The sequence below is a fragment of the Centroberyx affinis genome, unplaced genomic scaffold, assembly GCF_046629955.1.
Source record: "Centroberyx affinis isolate AG114_WGS23_722 - 3 ecotype Tasmania unplaced genomic scaffold, CSIRO-AGI_Caff_v1 ptg002996l_1, whole genome shotgun sequence".
Taxonomy (NCBI): domain Eukaryota; kingdom Metazoa; phylum Chordata; class Actinopteri; order Beryciformes; family Berycidae; genus Centroberyx; species Centroberyx affinis.
The window spans coordinates 78,115-96,383 of NW_027281099.1; the positions used below are offsets into that span (position 1 = coordinate 78,115).

The window sequence follows — 18,269 nt, forward strand, 5'->3', positions numbered from 1 at the left end:
AAGAATGGTTGGATTGGATCAGTTGCAGAGAAATTCATGGGCCTGCAAAGTGCCGATTGAAGCTCTGTACTGAACCCAGATCAGCAGAATGGGTGGCAGGTTGGGAGAGGTAGTCAAACCTGCAGGGGCAGGTGACAGTGGGTGAGATGTGCTCTTTATGGTCGACTATCAGCATCAGGAGACCTCACCTCATAGTTCTTCTGCAGTACAGCCAAAGTGGGACAGACAGACATAGATTTTAGTATCTAGAATAGGTCTGCCAGTGCTGAGTGAGTAGGGAAAGAGGGGAGAGGATGGCCCAGTCAAAATGGAGACACATGGAATACATGCAAAGAATAGTGAACGACAGAGGAATCATATTCATACATTCACTATTCACACAACAGCCTATGGCTACAAATAGTTGACTATATTTGACTATGTATAGTTGAGATATGTTTTTTTGTGAGACATGAAGTTAACCTTTATGCTATGATCACACCTTATTAATTTATTCCTTCATTTCAAATGAATAAATCTGTCACCATTGCCACTGCCTTGCTTATACACACTATGCTACAATGCTGGTGTTGAATGCATTAAACAAATCATATGTTTGGGCTGATAATGCATAAATGAACTAAGATTTTATTATACCCAATATTTTACTAGCTTTTTGTGATGTTTTCTTTATAAAAACCCATGATAAATCAAAGTTACAATGAAAACTTCTATTGTAATGACAAATTTCGAGGCTGCATTGTGGCTAATGTGCAGAAACAGCTGTGATCATTTAGCATCATGTAGCTTGCTCAGCACTATGGGAACACCCAAAAATGAAATTCCTCAAAAATAACATCACAGATGTTGATAATCAGCTGCATCTCAATATCACTGAGATGAAACTAAATTATGCACATAGTAGATTATACCAACATAGGTGCATTTACAGAACTGTTGTGATCGCAGCATAAATCATTATTGCATTAATAAGACATAGGTGACACAACACATAATGTGAGTGATGTAAATGGTGCACAGTCTGCCATGTCACTCTTACAAAAAGGTGAATGATGTATGGAAATCCAAGATGCAAAATTACTTCTGACCTCAGGATGGGATGGGGGACGGGTGTGCAAGGCATCCATCTCCTCTCCTCCTTTCTTTTAATATTTTGTTAGGAGCAACATTTTGAACCAGGGCCACTTATGGCTCTGTGCTTACTGCTGTGGTGAGGCGAGATGAGATGAAGGGTGCCCTCTGCTGGTGAAACATGAGATGACGGGCGGGTGGACAGCCGGATGGAAATGGATCAGGACAGCACACTGGTGTTCTGTGAATCCACATCTTGCAGATTCATGACATCTGTACTTACTCCGCTCTCATATATTGGGTTGTCAAAAGCCGACTCCTCTGTCATGTTGTCATACGGCGGCAAGGACGATGGCATTCTGATAACCTTCCCTTGGAATCTGAGTAAAGAGAAGAGGAGCAGGGAACATTATGTGGAGGCTCATTTGAATTGCAAAGGTAATGAATAAAGTTTTAGCCTATTGCTTACTTTGCAAAGTAGACGTAAATCCCGAGGACAACCACCAAGATGACTGCAGCTGGAATCAAAACTGCAAGGGCAACATTGGTTCCCTCGATGCCATAGTCCTCATTAACAACTAAAATGAAGAAAAAAGAAAAAAAAAATGCAGGTATTCTTTCTGTGAAATACTGAAGAAATAATGAAATAATCATAATAGGATTTCAATGATACCGCAGTGCCTCAAAACATGACTTACCATCCAGCCTGCGTTCGTTCACATATTGGGTTGAGGATGCTGCAAAAGAGTAATTGCACTTTAGTGAGTAGTCGGCCAAAGAGTTGTGTTAGAACTGTATATTCCATTACAGTAAAGTACAAAATACAGTCCTGACAATACATTCACAAACTGCCACAGAATCAACAGCATGTCATAAGCTGCAGAACTGGGTCAAATAGTATTTACCAAATGTTCCGAACATTGTAAGATAAAACATTTGCCATGTTGTGTTGGACTACGTAGGTGTGATTTACCTCTGCAGGCAGGGGGCGTGCTGTTCCACTGTGACGGGTGTCCCGGGACACAGTGGATGGTGGGCTCCCCCTGCAGCTCATAGCCTGAGTGGCAGGAGAAGGTCAGCGTCTCTCCTGCCTGGTAGAAGGCCTTTTCAGAGCTCTGCACACTGGTGGAGGCAGCACCGGGGTTCCTGCATGGCTCGTACTTTTCAGCTGAGAGGACACAGGTAGGACGATGTCTTAGTACATCATAGAAATATGCTTGTTGTGTATGATTTTCAACAGCTCAAACACACTCATGAACACGTGGAAGTGCACAAACACCCATGGACACCTAGAAAAACAACCTGTCCATCCAACATATAAACAAGAAGGCACATAAAAATCTACCCACACAACACATCACCTGGCAGAACAAGTCACAGTCAAGAGTGGGACCTATCAACCTATCAATTTCCAACAGCAGGGACTGAATGTGGCAAAAATGCACAAACATGTATCTTGATAACAATTTAAAAAATGTTTCAACAATGCTGTGCAAATCACACTTTCTAATCATTTTATCTAATTACATTTTTTTTCTGTATTAACCCAATATTCAGCATAGACTGTGTAAATTCTACAAGCGTGGCTATTGCAGAACTACATTGAAAAGGTCAGAAAACTTTGAAGACAGTGTAACAAGATTCAAATGCAAGATTTTGTAGATCTGATCTTGTGCTTCCATATAATGTAAAAAAAAAAGTCCTCCTGGCTGCGTTGTGTCACAAATTAAACAACAGTAACACAAACGTGATTACATAGATGTTTAAATCATTATACCAGGTGTTTCAAAAGCAGGTATACAAGTTTTAATAATATGATTGAAAAGGAAGCTGTATAAGTTCAGGCATTTTTAACTTATTTAGTAATTTTAATAAATTAATTCAACACTCAATACTCTGTAAATAATAGGTGTATGGAAGCAGTAAAAACATTGTATAATACAATGAGTATCAATAATGTATATAAAAATGCATTCCTACTTTTGAAACACCCAATATATTGGAAATTGTGTGTGTGTGTGTGTGTGTGTGTGTGTGTGTGTGTGTGTGTGTATGTGTGTGTTGTGTGTGTGTGTCTTGTCTGACTTACGGACACACTTGGGCAACCTGTCGCTCCACTTGGGGGTGGCTGAGTCTCGGTTGTAGCAGGTGAGCAGGCCGCTGCCTGACAGGATGTAGCCTTTATTACAGATGTACTGAACTGTGGACCCGACTGTGAAGCGGCTGCCTGTGATCACCTTCCGACTGTGCTCCACATTCCCTGGGTCCTGACACGTCATGACTGCTCCAACAAAAACACATATGATTATGATGATTATATTATGATTTTTAGGATTATAAATAATATTATTGGTAGCATTAGTAGTAGTGCAATAGTAATAATAAAAACTCTATGTAACAAGTTTTTTCTATACTATATAATTAACAAGTTATGAACAGGTAAATTAGTGATCTACAATTTGTATTAGCCTACATTATCAATCTATTTCCATACCAGTTAGCTTTGATTATAATTGTATATTTAGTGTCTTTTTAGATTGTAGTTATGTGTAGTTTTCCCCATATTAATCTAAGTAATCTGGTAAATTTAGTAAGTTTAGTAAGTTTCTAGAATCTAAGTAATTGATTAGTAATTAGTAACAGTATTATCAGTTGTTATTGTGAACTACTGCTTCTTGTTACCTTCTACTTACTAGAAACTGCATTTAATTAGTGGCCTGTAATCGAATACATTACCCAAAATTCATCATAAATTTCCCTGCCACTAGATGATCGCTCAGGTTTTATTTACATCTGGCATACTGATGCATCATGACACCCTGACACCACTCTGCTCAGTGCCAATTACACAAAATGTCATTCAGAAAATTTGTGACCAGCAAAGTTTAAAAGTGACTTTAATCTGCACAAATATTATGCAGACGCTAGGTATCAGCCATGTGAGTTTAATTCTGCAGTCTATTATAGTCTATTCTGCTCACTATGACAGGTAAACCGGTAGATTTAGGGAATATATGAGCGGTCTGGTTCAACCCTCGCTCGCTGTCCTTGTGAGCGAATGGAGAGATGACTGAATATCCTGTGCTGTCCTCTCTCACCTTCCTCACATCTTGGCACGTCTCCACTCCAAGTGAGATCCCACTGGCACATGAGGATCTCTGAGCCTACCAACTCATACCCAGGGTAGCACTGGTAGGTGATCACCGTGCCGTGGATCAGGTCAGGGTGGGATGTGCTCTTCCAGCCATTGGTGATCTCTGGCAGCTCGGAGCAGGTGTCATTCCTGGGCACCTCTGTCAGCGTTGGACATGGAGTGGATGGCGTTACATGGTGTTGGTGGGAGGGAAAGTGAGAGAATGGGGGATGAAGAATGAAGCATTACAAACATGACAAGACTTTGTCATTGGGGTTAAATGTAAATGTTCTTTACATTTACATTTCTTTATACAGCTGGACCCAGGCTCTAAAGGGACACAGGGAGTTACTCAAGGGAATTACTAGTAATACACAGCAGCATCCTGTGCAGGGAATAAACTAGATTGTATGAAATAGTAGTGGTTGGGGAGAAAAATGTAAATTTGAAGGGACAGATGCCTGTGAAGTTTGCTAGGAGGAACGCAGCATGTGGTTTGGCACCAGCCAATCTTCACCTCCCTAACTGCAGCACACACGGCCGAGCACACAAAGCACCGGGCAAATCCAGCTGATGTGAACCCTATTATTGTGTTTCTGTGTTTGTTGCTGTCTAATCCTGTGCACCTGGGCTAATTCAGAAGGCAGAGAGAGAGAGAGAGAGAGAGAGAGAGAGAGAGAGAGAGAGAGAGAGAGAGAGAGAGAGAGAGAGAGAGAGAGAGAGAGAGAGAGAGCAACAGATAAAGACATGCTGGGAGCCTGCTAGCTTCTATGCATGAGTCATATTTTATATTCTTCACTTCTTAATCTTTTCCTCTCTTACTAAGTTCTGGCAGTGGTTTATTGTTTTTGTCATTTAAAGAGAAAGTCCACCCTAAAATAGAGTTATATATTGTATATTATTCTCATGATCTTGCACAGTTGAGTCATGATTTATAGTATGAACATGAGCATGTCCCTCTCAAAGCTTGAAGTAAGACAGCCAACACTTTAATGTGTGATGTTATCAAGCAAGACTTCCTGAAGCTGCCCCACAAACAGAAGACCAACATGGACCCAGTGACAGCACCCAGAGTGATTTACTATGGGAATGGGTGCACTATCTGGTTCTTAGAGCAGCAATAACATCGAGTACATTTGACTTTAAAAGCTCAAACACTCCACTCCATTGAATCCACAGCCTTTCATGAATTGTCAATGGAGCAGCTCCAGAATGTGGTGCTTGATGATAGATATGACAGATTTGAATATTGGCTTAATGGATTCAAGCTTTGGGAGATACAGTAGTTATTCACATTCACAAGCGTTGACTGAAATTACTAAGATCATAGGAATAGCATATGACAATTCTGTTTTAGTGCGTATTGTCCCCTTAAGTTCAGGCATGAGTTTGTATTCCAACTTCTGATTAACATCAAACCAGTTTTCATTCAGTAAATTGACAGCATTAAAGGGAGATTAACTGAAAGGGAAAATGTAGTTATTTAATAAAAAAGACACCTTAATCAAAGCTAAAAAAAAAACAACAACTAAAAAACATGTTCTCAAAACCAGAGCCTCACCAAAGAAGTGGACCACAAAGCCATTGTTGTAGCCATAGATGTTGGTGGCAGGATCTGACTGAAACTGGATGGTGACATCAGCCATGGAAGTGTAGAGCTTGAAGTGGGGCCTCGTGCCGCTGTACTGACCCAGGATGTTGGCCGTCAAGTCATCGCCGTCATAGAAGGTCAGGAGGTCATTCTTACCCACATGGAGACTAGGAGGAACAAGAGGAAATAATGGGTGACTATTTTCTCACAGGACTGATGATATAAATCATAAACAGTAGAGTACAGCCACTATGCAGACTGCTACGTGTCTGCGGTTGTGTGTATTTGCTGTGTGACCTGTATTTTCTTTAGTCGATGCGAGATAACACACAAGGCAACGTCAGCACTTGGTAAATTTAAATTCTGTTTATATTGGATGGATCTGATGTGAAATAAACACTAAATAATTCAGGATTTATTTCTCTTCGCCCCTGCATTGCTCTCATGAATATGTACTAAAATGTATATTTGCAAATATGAGTGTATAATAAGGAACTAAAAATTCCCTCTTCCTTCATTTTTCATACTCACTACAGGAAATCTATGTCAACTCCATGAGTAAATGAGAAGCTGAAATGATGTCCACTATTAGAGAAGAGAGAGAAGAGGGAAATTCATGAGATTGCTCAAGTTGCCACAGCTTGACCTTTGCATTACTTAAAAACCGACAAAACCGGCCACAGTCCCTGGCAACCAGGAAGAAGAAAAGGCCATAGATACTGTAAGTAAGTAAATGTCTAATAAACAATCTAAATATCTAAATATTGCCATGTCCATTGTAATGCTTATACAGTATGTATGTAAAATTGAATTCAAGCCAGTGCACTACAAAAATCCACAGTTTGATAGAATCCCTGCTGTCACTGATTAACTTAAGAATGCATTAACCTTTCCATTTGGAGATTCATGAGTCCCTGCCCTCTTTACAGAGCAAGAGTAAAGCTTGACATTTATTCAGAGACGGGAGAGGGAGAATGGGGAAAAATATAATAAGCCACGCAACTTGTAGTTCCCTGCTGATATAATCAACAGGGAAAACTCTGGTTGCTCTTTATGCGCCTTAAGGCAGGTGTCAAAATAGCGGTGCAGATCTCTGTATGATTGTCTTGTGTTAATATTCACAGGCTGTGCTGGGGAACACTTAGAAGTGATAAAAAAAGGAGTGCCATTCTCCAACATGTCATAGGTAGGAGCAATGCTCCTGTAGCTATCAATCACCTGTCTCCTGCATCAGCTGCTCAGCATATTTACTCTGCATCTAAATGTATGATCAAGTGCACACAATTATTCTCAAGGACTATTTTTAAATGGTTATTATGAAACACCTCTGCCAGCCCTTCTCTCTCCCTTCGCACATATTATTGCCAATTGCAGATTGCGATGCCTGAAAAATCATATTTCCAATTCCTCTCTCTCAACCGCAGTTGTGATCACACCCTGCTCTCAGATCATTTCCAGCATTTGAAGTGTTTGTCTCTCTTTGTTTGTGATTTTCTCTCTTTGTCTTGACTTACACACTGCAAAAATATCCAGTAGTTATAGTTTTCCAGTAGTCCATCTAGTCTAATGTTGAGTCTTATTTACCTGAAAAACTCTGCCGGGTGAGATAATTTCGCTTGATTCCAATGCAATTTCACATTTTTTCAGTTCTTTTGTGACATTATGTTGAAATAACGGCAACAAGTGGATGTGCATTGGAAACAAGTTCCATTATAGTGAAGTTTGCAAGTATGTTTGCAGATAGATAGTTTTTGTCAAATTAATTCATAGTCAAAATGTAAACAAATGGGTAGTAGCCTAATGCCCAAAAAAAACAACAAGCACAGATCCTGTACAGACCCACGGCGCGTGTTCAATTCTATGCTCTGAAGCACTGCGACAGTTAAATTACCTAATTCCACTAATGTTACTTAAATACCACAAGGTAACGTTAAAGTCACCTATCGTTAAAGTCTGTCGGGCAGCGAGGACAAGTTACTGTCTACAAATCCCCATTACTAACTGTGGAATATTAAGTTTCACTTTTGTTTTCACACCGGGAGACTCTGTGGATTGACTTCAGTCTGCTGATCTGCTGTCTGTACAAATTACAGACATGACGTGATGTGACATCAGGCACATTGGAGATCGTTTTAGATCCATTTCTATACAGTGAGCAATTTTGATTTTGTGCCTCTGTATGGAAAACACTGCATCTCACAGTCAAAAACGCCCTCTAGAGGCCATCTGACAAAGCGCATTATCTCACTAAGCGTCACCTGACTGACTGACTGACCTACCTGAATTTGCCTCGTGATGCCCTCGGCTGCGCCGTGGGGAAAAAGGATGTACGATTACAGACATTTCATTCTCAATTTGACTAACAGAGACCTTGAGTTTAAGACTAACATTGTGTGTGTGGCCACTAAGTATGAGATTTTAATATGCATAGAGAAGGTGTAGTCATTAAGGCTCCAACATCTGGATCCACTTTTACCCCTGTGGGACTAGTAACCACTCCTGCCACAACATACTCTTCTGTTCTTCCTATCTGCTCTACTCTACTTCACCATCCTATTGTATCATTAAAGAAGAACATAATATGCCTGCTGCATTTTGGAAAATTGAACAAAAAACAAAAAAAATGCACTAATGCTTCTTTATTGCTAAACCTGAAATGGTTTGAGTATATTTGCAATGTGCGTCTGTGGCAAACTACAATGAAAATAAACCTGTATTTGAGTTAGGTTAAGAAAGTTGCCAAAATCGTATTTTCTGTAAACAAGCAACATTAACCAAGAATCTACCTAATTATAGCCATAAGTTGTATGGTCAAAATCCCTGATTGTGGCTTCAAGCAGCCCTTGTTAAGCCCACACGAGAAGATGTTAGCTAAGAGGAAAACACAGTCAGAGCCACTGGCAGATGCCACAATCTTCTTGCACAATGTGCCGGTGGAGAAATTTGGGCAAAAACTATCTCCCAGCCCCAACTGCAGAACACAAATAATAGATGTCAGATGCATGAATGAGAGCAAAACGAGGTGAAGACTGACAATGCTCTCCCTCTGGTTGGTGGGACAGCTATAGGGACAAATTAAACCTCCATATTCGCTCTAAACCCTGAAGCAATGTAACACAACAAACAATGACTGTGGGTAGAAGTGACAATTGAAAATTGACAGGTTGACATGAATAAAGTAGACTGACAATGCCAGTTTCCATGTCTGGTCCTTTAGAGAACACACCAAGCGTATCCCGGTGCCTATGAAAATTACACTTGTTGAAGTGTAATAATGTCAGTGTGTCAGGAGAATTAGCTGATGTTCTGTCACCTGGATTGGCAGGTTAACCTTTTTTGACTTGTGCTGGGGTTGATTGTGTTTAGAATTGCTTCATATTCTTTCTTAACTGTAATGTAAACACACAGTGCTTGGTTTCTGTAGGCCAGCTGCCTTTTGGTGTAACTGCTTAAAGCCTTATTTCACACATATTCTGTTAATGATAAGACCCACCCTGATACACAATCAGCGATTGAGCTGTATCACACCTGATAGGGATTGTTTGTCGTTGGTAGTAGTATCTGCATCTCAGATCCTCTACACCAGTGGTGATAGAGTGGCAGCCTCACCTTACTCGGCTTTGTCACAATAAAACAAGAGAGTCCATCTGTGAAGTCCATCGAGCAACACCACGGCCCATTGGTTTGTATTTTTGTTCTTGTTTCTGTCTCCATATCTCATACTTCACCTCTATCCCAATTCTCTCTCCCTCCTGTTGTTCATGTCAACAAGGCTTTCCACCTCATCATCACACTGTATCTCACTGTATCTGTTCCCAAAGGTCTCCTTGCACTCAGACTACCAGAGAGGGAGGGCTGTGGAACTGTCAGTCGGCAATCTTACCTTATGCTTACCTTCTGTCTCTGCATTTCATTGCCCTCACCACAGAGAATACAGCAACACACACTGTATAGCTTCAGCCATTCTCCTTAGGGCCATGGTGGTGGCACAGATTTGCTCATCTCTCCTACAGTACATGGAGATTTCTTCTTCCTCTTATTTCACACTTCACACTATTTCTTCATTTATATTCTATGCTTTCACTGTAACCCATCCTGCTCCCCTTCTCATTGCTGTACCTTATCAACCCCCAGGTCTACTTGATGATTTCCTAGAAGAACTCAAGGCCATCGCTGCTGATCTCCTTTCCTGACCACCATCATGAACTCCTCACTGATGTCTAGCCGCGTACCATCTGCCTTCAAGGCAGCTAGAGTTACTCCAAATGTTCTCAAAGGATATCGTGACAACAAATTTTCAAGAACTACTTGAAATAAAGGAATCATCAATTTCCTAAGCTGAAAGCATAACAAGTCGATTGAAGAAACCTCAATTTTAAATCAGATTTAGGCCTACGAAATTAGGCCCAGTGAAATTAACAAATTAACAAATATCTCGAAGAATGACTTCAAGATATACTTAGCACTACAACATGCTTTGGGAAAGCCACCCCAGTCTGTTGGACCAGTCTGCTTTCAAGGCAGCTCATTCGATTGAGACTGTGCCTCTTTTTGTCTCATCTTCATGCTCCTAGATCTGTCTGCTGCCTTTGACACTGTCAAGTGGGGATCTCTGGGTCTGCTCTCACAGGTTTGCCTCCTACCTGTTTGAAAAGATTTGTCATGGAGGGAAGCTTTGTCTTCACCTTCTCCACTGGGGTTCCCCAGGGCTCCGTCTTGGGCCTCTTCTTCTTCTTCTTCTCTCTTTACACAAAATCTCTTGATTGTGTCATCCCACAACTTATATCATTGCTATTCATATAGCACTCAACTCAACTTTTCCTTCCTCTAACACTGAGGTTAAGGTGCACATCTCTATTTGATATCTGCCTACCACCTCAAGCTCAACTATAACAAGACTGAGATGCTCTTCTTTCCTGACATCTGCAACACCTTTATCGTTGCTGACAAAACCACAGTGACTCCCACCCAGACTAGATAACTGCCATGCAAGGCTGTCATGTAACACTGCAGCCACAACCAAAGCAAAGTCTTCAGATTTTTGTTCTACAACATCAGCAAATCAAACTCTTCCTCACCAGAGACTCAGTAAACCTCCCTCTTGGCTGGGAGCTGCTGTAACTCATCCAGAATTCTGCATTCTACCTGGTCTTCAACTTCAACAAAATTTCCCCTCCAACCTCCTCCTCTCCCTCCACTGGCTGCCTGTGGCTGCTGTTATTGAATTCAAAACCCTGGTGGTGGTGTACAAGGATGCTAAACAAACTGCGCCTCCAGGCCATAGTCCAGCCTCACACGCCAGCCCCACACGCCAGCCCATGCTCTGCATTCTGCTGCTACAGGCTGTCTGGCTCTCTTTTCAGTCAGGATGAAATGAACCATATTTCACAACAAATTAAAGAAATTAGCTTCTCATACACTTGTTCCGATTTCTCCTTCTTAGATTAAATATTTAAGTATTAGCTTTAAATGCCATGGCTATGGGCCTGTGCTCAGTTCGAGGGTGTGTTTGAGAATTGACCTTTATAGAATCCTGCCAAATTCCTCTGCACACCAAGGGCACCGGCTCAATGATGCAGACGAGGGGGTGACAGCTGTATTCTGCAGCAGACTATGAGCCTTTTGTCTCCTTCACTGACTTGACAAGGTAAATCTAAAGACTCCAGCAACACTTACAGAATGAGGATTGTTTCAAGGTTTCAACGTCTGAAATCTGGTAGGTCAGGTATCAGGTCTGAGGTCTGGTATCTTCAGGCATCTTCTCTGCATACTTGATTTTAGAAATGTTCCTGCTTAATGTGAAAATATTCTCTATTCAAGTAAAATAATGTAGCAATTTATTTCCCAGACACTTCAGTTCTCTTTCTCAAGTAGTCAAGACTTACAGTTAACATGTAATGCTCAGAGTCCCCACAAGAGGACTCTATGGACCCAGGGTGTCCTAGGAACAAACTCCCTGATCCTACTCAGAAAACTGACAAACACTGCCAACACAGTAAAAGAGTTCATCACGGCATTTAATTAGAAAACATCTCTGGAGCTCTGCAATGTACTGTAGATGCTAAGATCAACATTTGAATTGCTGCCGTGTGCAGTGTTGTGTCTGCAGGTGGGAATATCAGCTGTAACCTGTTGTCTGCTGCTCATGCTCGAGCCATGCTCCATGCTAATTAGCAAAGAGCCAGCCCTCCTGTTTGGCCTAAATTAATTAATCAGTCCTCATTATGCACAGTGCTCCTCTGTAATTGCCACCACAGGCACAGTGATGAATGATAATACAGAAAACATTCTCATTAATGTAGAAAAGTGTGTGGCCACCCTTATAATGAGACAGCTCTCACCCACAAGAGCCTTTGTCACTTCAACACATATGCATACAACAAACATGCACACATGAGTGAACGTGCGCACGCACACACACACACACACACACACACACACACACACACACACACACAAAATACATACAGCAGAGCCTATAGGGATTCTATTCTCAAGATGAGTGGAGAAGACTGAGTGTAATTGTAGGGTCTGCAGGGATCAGACAAGCTGTGGGTTTCTGCTGCCATGAAGGCCATGCATGACCAACCTTGAGATAAACCAGAGCTGGCCACAACACCATTAATTTACAGAGAGTGGCCTCATGTGGCTTGGATTAATATAAATTTAAGGCTTGTACAATTTAAAAAGAATATATCTGAATGATAAATTAATCTCCTTTATTCCTACATGAAAAACAAAAAAAAGGAAAAACATTCTCTCTGATCTTTTTTACCTGCAGTGGTTGACTTTCCACATCAGACATTAACCATTGAGTCTTAATCTCAAGCTGAGGTACATGGAGGCAGCCAGGCCATGAAGCCATTGGTACCCTCTCTTGCTATTATTCCCTTTTATCTGTGGCTGTTATTTGAGTGCTGACTCATATCTGAGCCTGTATGCCTGACAGATACAGTTTGGGGAATTAGGTGCATTGTGGCCAGCAGAGGCATACAAGATAAGACTGACCTGGTGAGAAAGCCATCCACCCTTCCATCACACCCTCTGCCCACTCTCTATCTCATAGCAGAGGCTCCTGAGCTCAGAGGAAATCGCTGGAACTTGTAGTTATCTTTTATTCTTGGTTAATCTAGATATTAGACTTAACTTCAGCAACTTCTAATAGATTAAAAAGGAATTTTCAATACAGACATTATTTACTTGTTTGCTCTCTTTGTTATACAACTTGCTAACCTGAAGACCACATTTTCCCAACAATACCCCTCTGTGAACACTTAAGCCAAAGTATTTTACATGTTTTATCATCTCTCTGAGGTGAATTTAACACTATATGGAATAATTGTCCATCAGCTGACATAAAACTAAATCAAACTCATTTCAATAAGTTAAAAGTAGTAAAACAGCACTATTTTTATGCAAAAATACACCTATCTTATCAACCTAAATCACAAAGTGAGACTGCAACAGTGAAGAGCGTCCCCATTCCCCCCCTAACTGAAACCCCTGTAGATTTGTCCTATTTGCTCAAATTAGTTTCTGGTGTTGGGTATGGTGACCAGCAGGAAATCTTAGCGCATGGGAAGTGAAGAATTGAAACTCAACAGCGAAATACAAAAGTGGTTCCTGAACAGCAGCAAGTTCTCTGCAGAGACAACGCTGAACTCCCCAGCGATGACTGAACCTGCTGCAAAAACATTTTCTTCACCACCTCCACCCTCACCAGCCACTAAGAAGAAAAACAAATAGGTCCAAGGAGTGTGCAGTTTACTGATGTCAGGTTACATGATTTCTGGATATTATCCTCAAAATTGAAAGTGAGTTATGTGAGATTATGCACATAATAAATCACTTTATTTTTTTTTTTGTGAAATGCCCCTTTAAGTGTACTTAATAAGACATGTACAAGACTAAAGACTAGGTGTAGCCTGTTGTACCACCATGGACCATTCTGAGCAGCATCCAGACCTCATGTTATATTTGCAGTATGACATATCAATAATTTGTTCAGAAGTTCATATGGAGGTATTGCAATCTTTTGCAGTGATGGATTTAACATAAAAATGGGAAGATCTTGATTAGGAATGTAAATGAATGCATAAATGACCATTTAATAGCTAACAATAGTCTCAGTTTTTTTTTGTCAGTACCTCTGATTTCCTACAACCTCAAGCAGTATTGCCGCTGGTTTAATTTTAACCTCTCTGAACCCTCTTCTGTGCAACAGCTTTATGCAAAAACACAAACCACTTACACTGTATTGTGCCCTGTATAGAATGCATGCGTATGGAAAAAGCACTGCATATTGTGGGAATCACTTGAACGTATCAAATGGATATATTACTGTAAATGGATATGTAAAATAAACAAACAAATATACAGATCCAGATGTTTGGTTTGAAAGTGCAGAGTAACATGAAAGCAACAAGCCTTCCAGCCTGTGATCATTTCCAGATAGCTTAAGAGCAATAACTGGTATGGACTGATCTGACAAGAAAGCAGAAGATGAACAAAAGGTCAGAAGTAATCGTGGAACATCTGTGGTGACCATTCGTGTGTGAGTGATGGGTGAAAGAAGGAGAAACAGCGAGCGCACCTGTATTCGGGTGTGGATGAGTGTGTTTTCACTGCTGTATGTGTGTGTGTGTGTGTGTTTGTGTGTGTGTTTGTGTGTGTATGTTGAATTACTGTTGAGAAGGCTGGATAAGTGGCTCGGAGTAGTTCACTGCCAGAGCATATTCATTTCAAAGCCAACTCTGAGACACACACCAGGGAAGGGGGAGCATAGAGGCTTACTGGCTAATCTGGTCAGAGAGTGAGCTGGAAGCAACACAGAATTCTTAATGTAGTGGATGAAAAAAAATCTAATTAGTGACTGCAACCACTGAAACACTCCCCCTTGTGCATGTTGTGGTGTGTCTATGTGAGCGAGAGAGAAAGAAAGAACGAGAAAGCGAGAGAGAGAGAGAGAGAGAGAGAGCATGATTGTGTCTATCTCCATGCGCAGGAGAGACAGTTTTAAGCATCTTGAGGTGACCCAGGCCTCCACCCTGACCTCCCTGTGTGAGTACTAGCCTTACACCTGAGCGCCGTCTCTTACACTTGGATGTCTAGCATGATCCGCTTGTCCTCTTCCACGTGGATGCCCCAGATGCAGTCCTGCCCTTTGTCATAGGCCTCGGGCCAATTAGGAGACAGCACTACGCCAGCAGAGTCTGTGATCTCCCCGCTGCACACAGCTGTAACACACAGACGCTCCAGGTGAACACTGAGAGACAAATATATGCAGTGTAGCTGATTTCAAGACACAGTGCATTTTGGAAATCGCATAAAACGAACATGTAAATAACGTGCAAAAAGCGTGCAAATTCGGATGTGCAGGTAACATAAGGAAATACATTGAAAATATACACTCACCGAGCAATTTATTAGGAACACCTGTACACCTGCTTATTCATGCAATTATCCATTCAGCCAATCACGTGGCAGCAGTGCAATGCATAAGATCATGCAGATACAGGTCAGCAGCTTCAGTTAATGTTCACATCAAGAATCAGAATGGGGAAAAAATGTGATCTCAGTGACTTTGACCATGGCATGGTTGTTGGTGCCAGACGGGCTGCTTTGAGTATTTCTGAAACTGCTGAACTCCTGGGATTTTCACACGCAAGAGTCTCTAGAGTTTACACAGAATGGTGCAAAAATCAAAAAACATCCAGTGAGCGGCAGTTCTGCGGACGGAAACGCCTTGTTGATGAGAGAGGTCAGAGGAGAATGGCCAGACTGGTTGGAGCTGACAGAAAGGCTACAGTAACTCAGATAACCTCTTTACAACTGTGGTGAGCAGAAAAGCATCTCACAATGCAACACAGCGTACCTTGAGGCGGATGTCACTTTGGTAGCCGGTTGACACTGAGCTGAAAGCTGATACCTACTCAGTATTAGTAAGGTGTTCCTAATAAAGCGCTCGGTGAGTGTATGTCTATACATGGAATACTGTGTGACTTCATAAGGTGGAAGTTCAGTGTTAGCACTTAAAACACAATGAAAATCAATTGCACAGGCTCCCTGACATGAACCGTGCAAAGTCGCATACTACCACTAATAGCTTGGTGACCATGACCCAGACGAGCAGAAATGAAATTTTCTTATATCTAGCTTTCCTGGAAAGCTTTTCAATTTGACTTTGTGGTAGAATGACCATGCAGGCAACAAAGAATAGGAGTAAGGTCACTGTGCAGTGTGTGGGAAGAGAGGAGAGAGAGACAGAGAGAGAGGGAGAGAGAGAGAGAGGGGGAGAGGGCTTAGGGGTAAAGCTCTATATAGTATGGTGCATAGTCTTTGTGGTGGGGCAGTGTTCCTCCCAGGCCAACTATTGTATGCCTTTAATCTTCGGCACTACTAAAATCTGCCCTGCAAGCACACAGACGAAAGAACGTCATTATTACAATTTTAAGTGGAAAGTTATCAAGGATCAAAGGAAAGCAGCTTAGGAAGATATCGTTAGCTGCCAGTGGTCCTTATTATTTGAACTAAAAAAGCTTCACTGAGTCTTACAGTGATCAAGCAGACAATGAAAGTCCTCCTGGTCAGCCGTGTCTAGTTGTATGCTCTTCTCTAGTGGAAATACATTTTTGAAAAGATTTAATGTCCCAGAATTACTCGAGCGGATGAAATCTGTTGACTCACCCCTGCAGGCCGGCTCAGTCTCGTTCCACTGTGGGTTCTGTACATCCACACACTCGATCACGACAGAGCCTTGCTCCAGAGTGTAGCCCGGGTCGCAGGAGAATTCAACCACTGATCCCACACTGTAGGTGGAGTCGCTGCTGCTGAAGTTGCCGTACTTCACAAAGGGCTCATAGCACATTCCTTTTGCAAAAGCTTGGGACACAAAAATGCAAGACATCAAACACAAGTGACTGGATACATCAGCGTATATCAGCGAAATCATTCTACACCGCAACAAATCTTCATCTTAACAAGTCATTTAGTCTATTATTGAGTCCTAAAATCGTAATTTTCTTAAAATAAGTGAAAAAATCTGCCTGTGCGGTTATGTAATTCCACTTGTTTCCAATATAAATCAGCTTGTTTCAAGAATTTTGTAGAGTCAAGTGTCATTTTCTTGATAGAAGTGCAGTGATCTGCCTTATTACTTGTTTCAAGATATTTAAACAAACACATTTTAAAACTAGAACATTTCTGACACAAGTGAAACTGCATTGGAAACAAATGGAGTTATCTCACCTCATTGGCAGAATTTTTTCTCTTAGTTTAAGAAAAATAAGATCTGAATGTTAAATATGAGACTAAATGACTTTTTTTTTGCAGTGTATTTGATGATCAAGACTCATACAAATAGGTTGCACAATGTGAAACTGCATGATCAACCTGCCTTCGTATCTGATGGCTGCACCAGTGGAGGTGATTGTGCCGTCTGTGGTAAACTCTACAAACAGGTAACGTCCAGTGCTGAGCACACCCTCATTGGGCAAGTACTCCACCTCATAGGAGTCGTACACAGGAGGAGAGTCGATGTTGTTCCCATTCTTAATCAGCAGCCTGAAACACACACAGAGAAGGGAGATGGGATCAAAGAGACCTAAGCGAGCCTTAAGAGAATCATAAAAAGGAAGTTACAAGCTTTCTGAAAGCTGCTCACTGTTCCATCGGAGGCTGTAATAACCTTGTGATAACATTCTCAGCCGCTCGGTACTGAGGTGATGACTTTGTTAAATGGCCGTTTGTGGCCATTTGTGACCATAGCGACGAGGATCGGTAGTTATGGAAGGGAAATGTAATGAAATCGCTTCTCCCTACCTCTGAGTAGCCTCTGTAGTCCTTTCAATTAATTTGCATGATGGAATACTGTTAATGGCTTAAAATGATAAAAGGCCCTTTCAGATTCATCGGTCAAACCCTAAAGATTTTGGTCATTCAGTACCATTGAGAGATTTAATGGTCTATCCTCACCCACGTTGTTATTCAGTGAAATTGAGTTTAAGGTTTGGTGCCATCTATCAGCTCAAAACACACACACACACACACACACACACAAATTCTCATACTTTCACACTCTCACACTGGTCTTGCTCTCGATGCCTGCTTGATTTTTGCGGTGTGCATTCTCTACCTGTCATCGTCTTCTGCCAGAGCCACCTTCTCAAAGTGAATGTGGAGCCGGTGGCCCTCAGGAGCCTCCAGGACCCAGTGGCAGGTCAGATTGTTGCTGTAGTTTCCAGGGAAACCGGGAGAGACAATGCGGCCATAGGTGGCATTTTTTATCATTCCTCCACAGGACGCTAGATAAACAGAGAGAGGGAGAGAGAGGGGAGAGGGAGAAGACACAGAGAAGCGAGTTGGGTTGGGGGTTGAGACTCAACAGGAAAAGAAATGACACTGATTATGGTCGGGGTTTTAGAGACAACTCTCTGTCCCTGCCTGAGCACAGATTGCATCAATATCCAATGGACT

General features: G+C 41.6%; 1 protein-coding gene across 1 annotated transcript in view; it reads right to left on the reverse strand.

Moving 5' to 3' along the window:
* Window positions 1–1,291: 1,291 nt before the first annotated feature.
* LOC139659014 (seizure protein 6 homolog) overlaps window positions 1,292–18,269 on the reverse strand; it is a 111,825-nt gene continuing 94,847 nt past the window's right edge. Inside the window, exons 6-16 of the mRNA XM_071537214.1 lie at window positions 17,929–18,097; window positions 17,191–17,357; window positions 16,482–16,676; window positions 14,893–15,031; window positions 5,766–5,962; window positions 4,170–4,364; window positions 3,161–3,352; window positions 2,045–2,239; window positions 1,770–1,808; window positions 1,541–1,649; window positions 1,292–1,451 (exon numbers count right to left, since the gene is read on the reverse strand). Coding sequence (XP_071393315.1) covers window positions 1,292–1,451; window positions 1,541–1,649; window positions 1,770–1,808; window positions 2,045–2,239; window positions 3,161–3,352; window positions 4,170–4,364; window positions 5,766–5,962; window positions 14,893–15,031; window positions 16,482–16,676; window positions 17,191–17,357; window positions 17,929–18,097 — 1,757 coding nt within the window. The remainder of the gene's footprint in view (window positions 1,452–1,540; window positions 1,650–1,769; window positions 1,809–2,044; window positions 2,240–3,160; window positions 3,353–4,169; window positions 4,365–5,765; window positions 5,963–14,892; window positions 15,032–16,481; window positions 16,677–17,190; window positions 17,358–17,928; window positions 18,098–18,269) is intronic.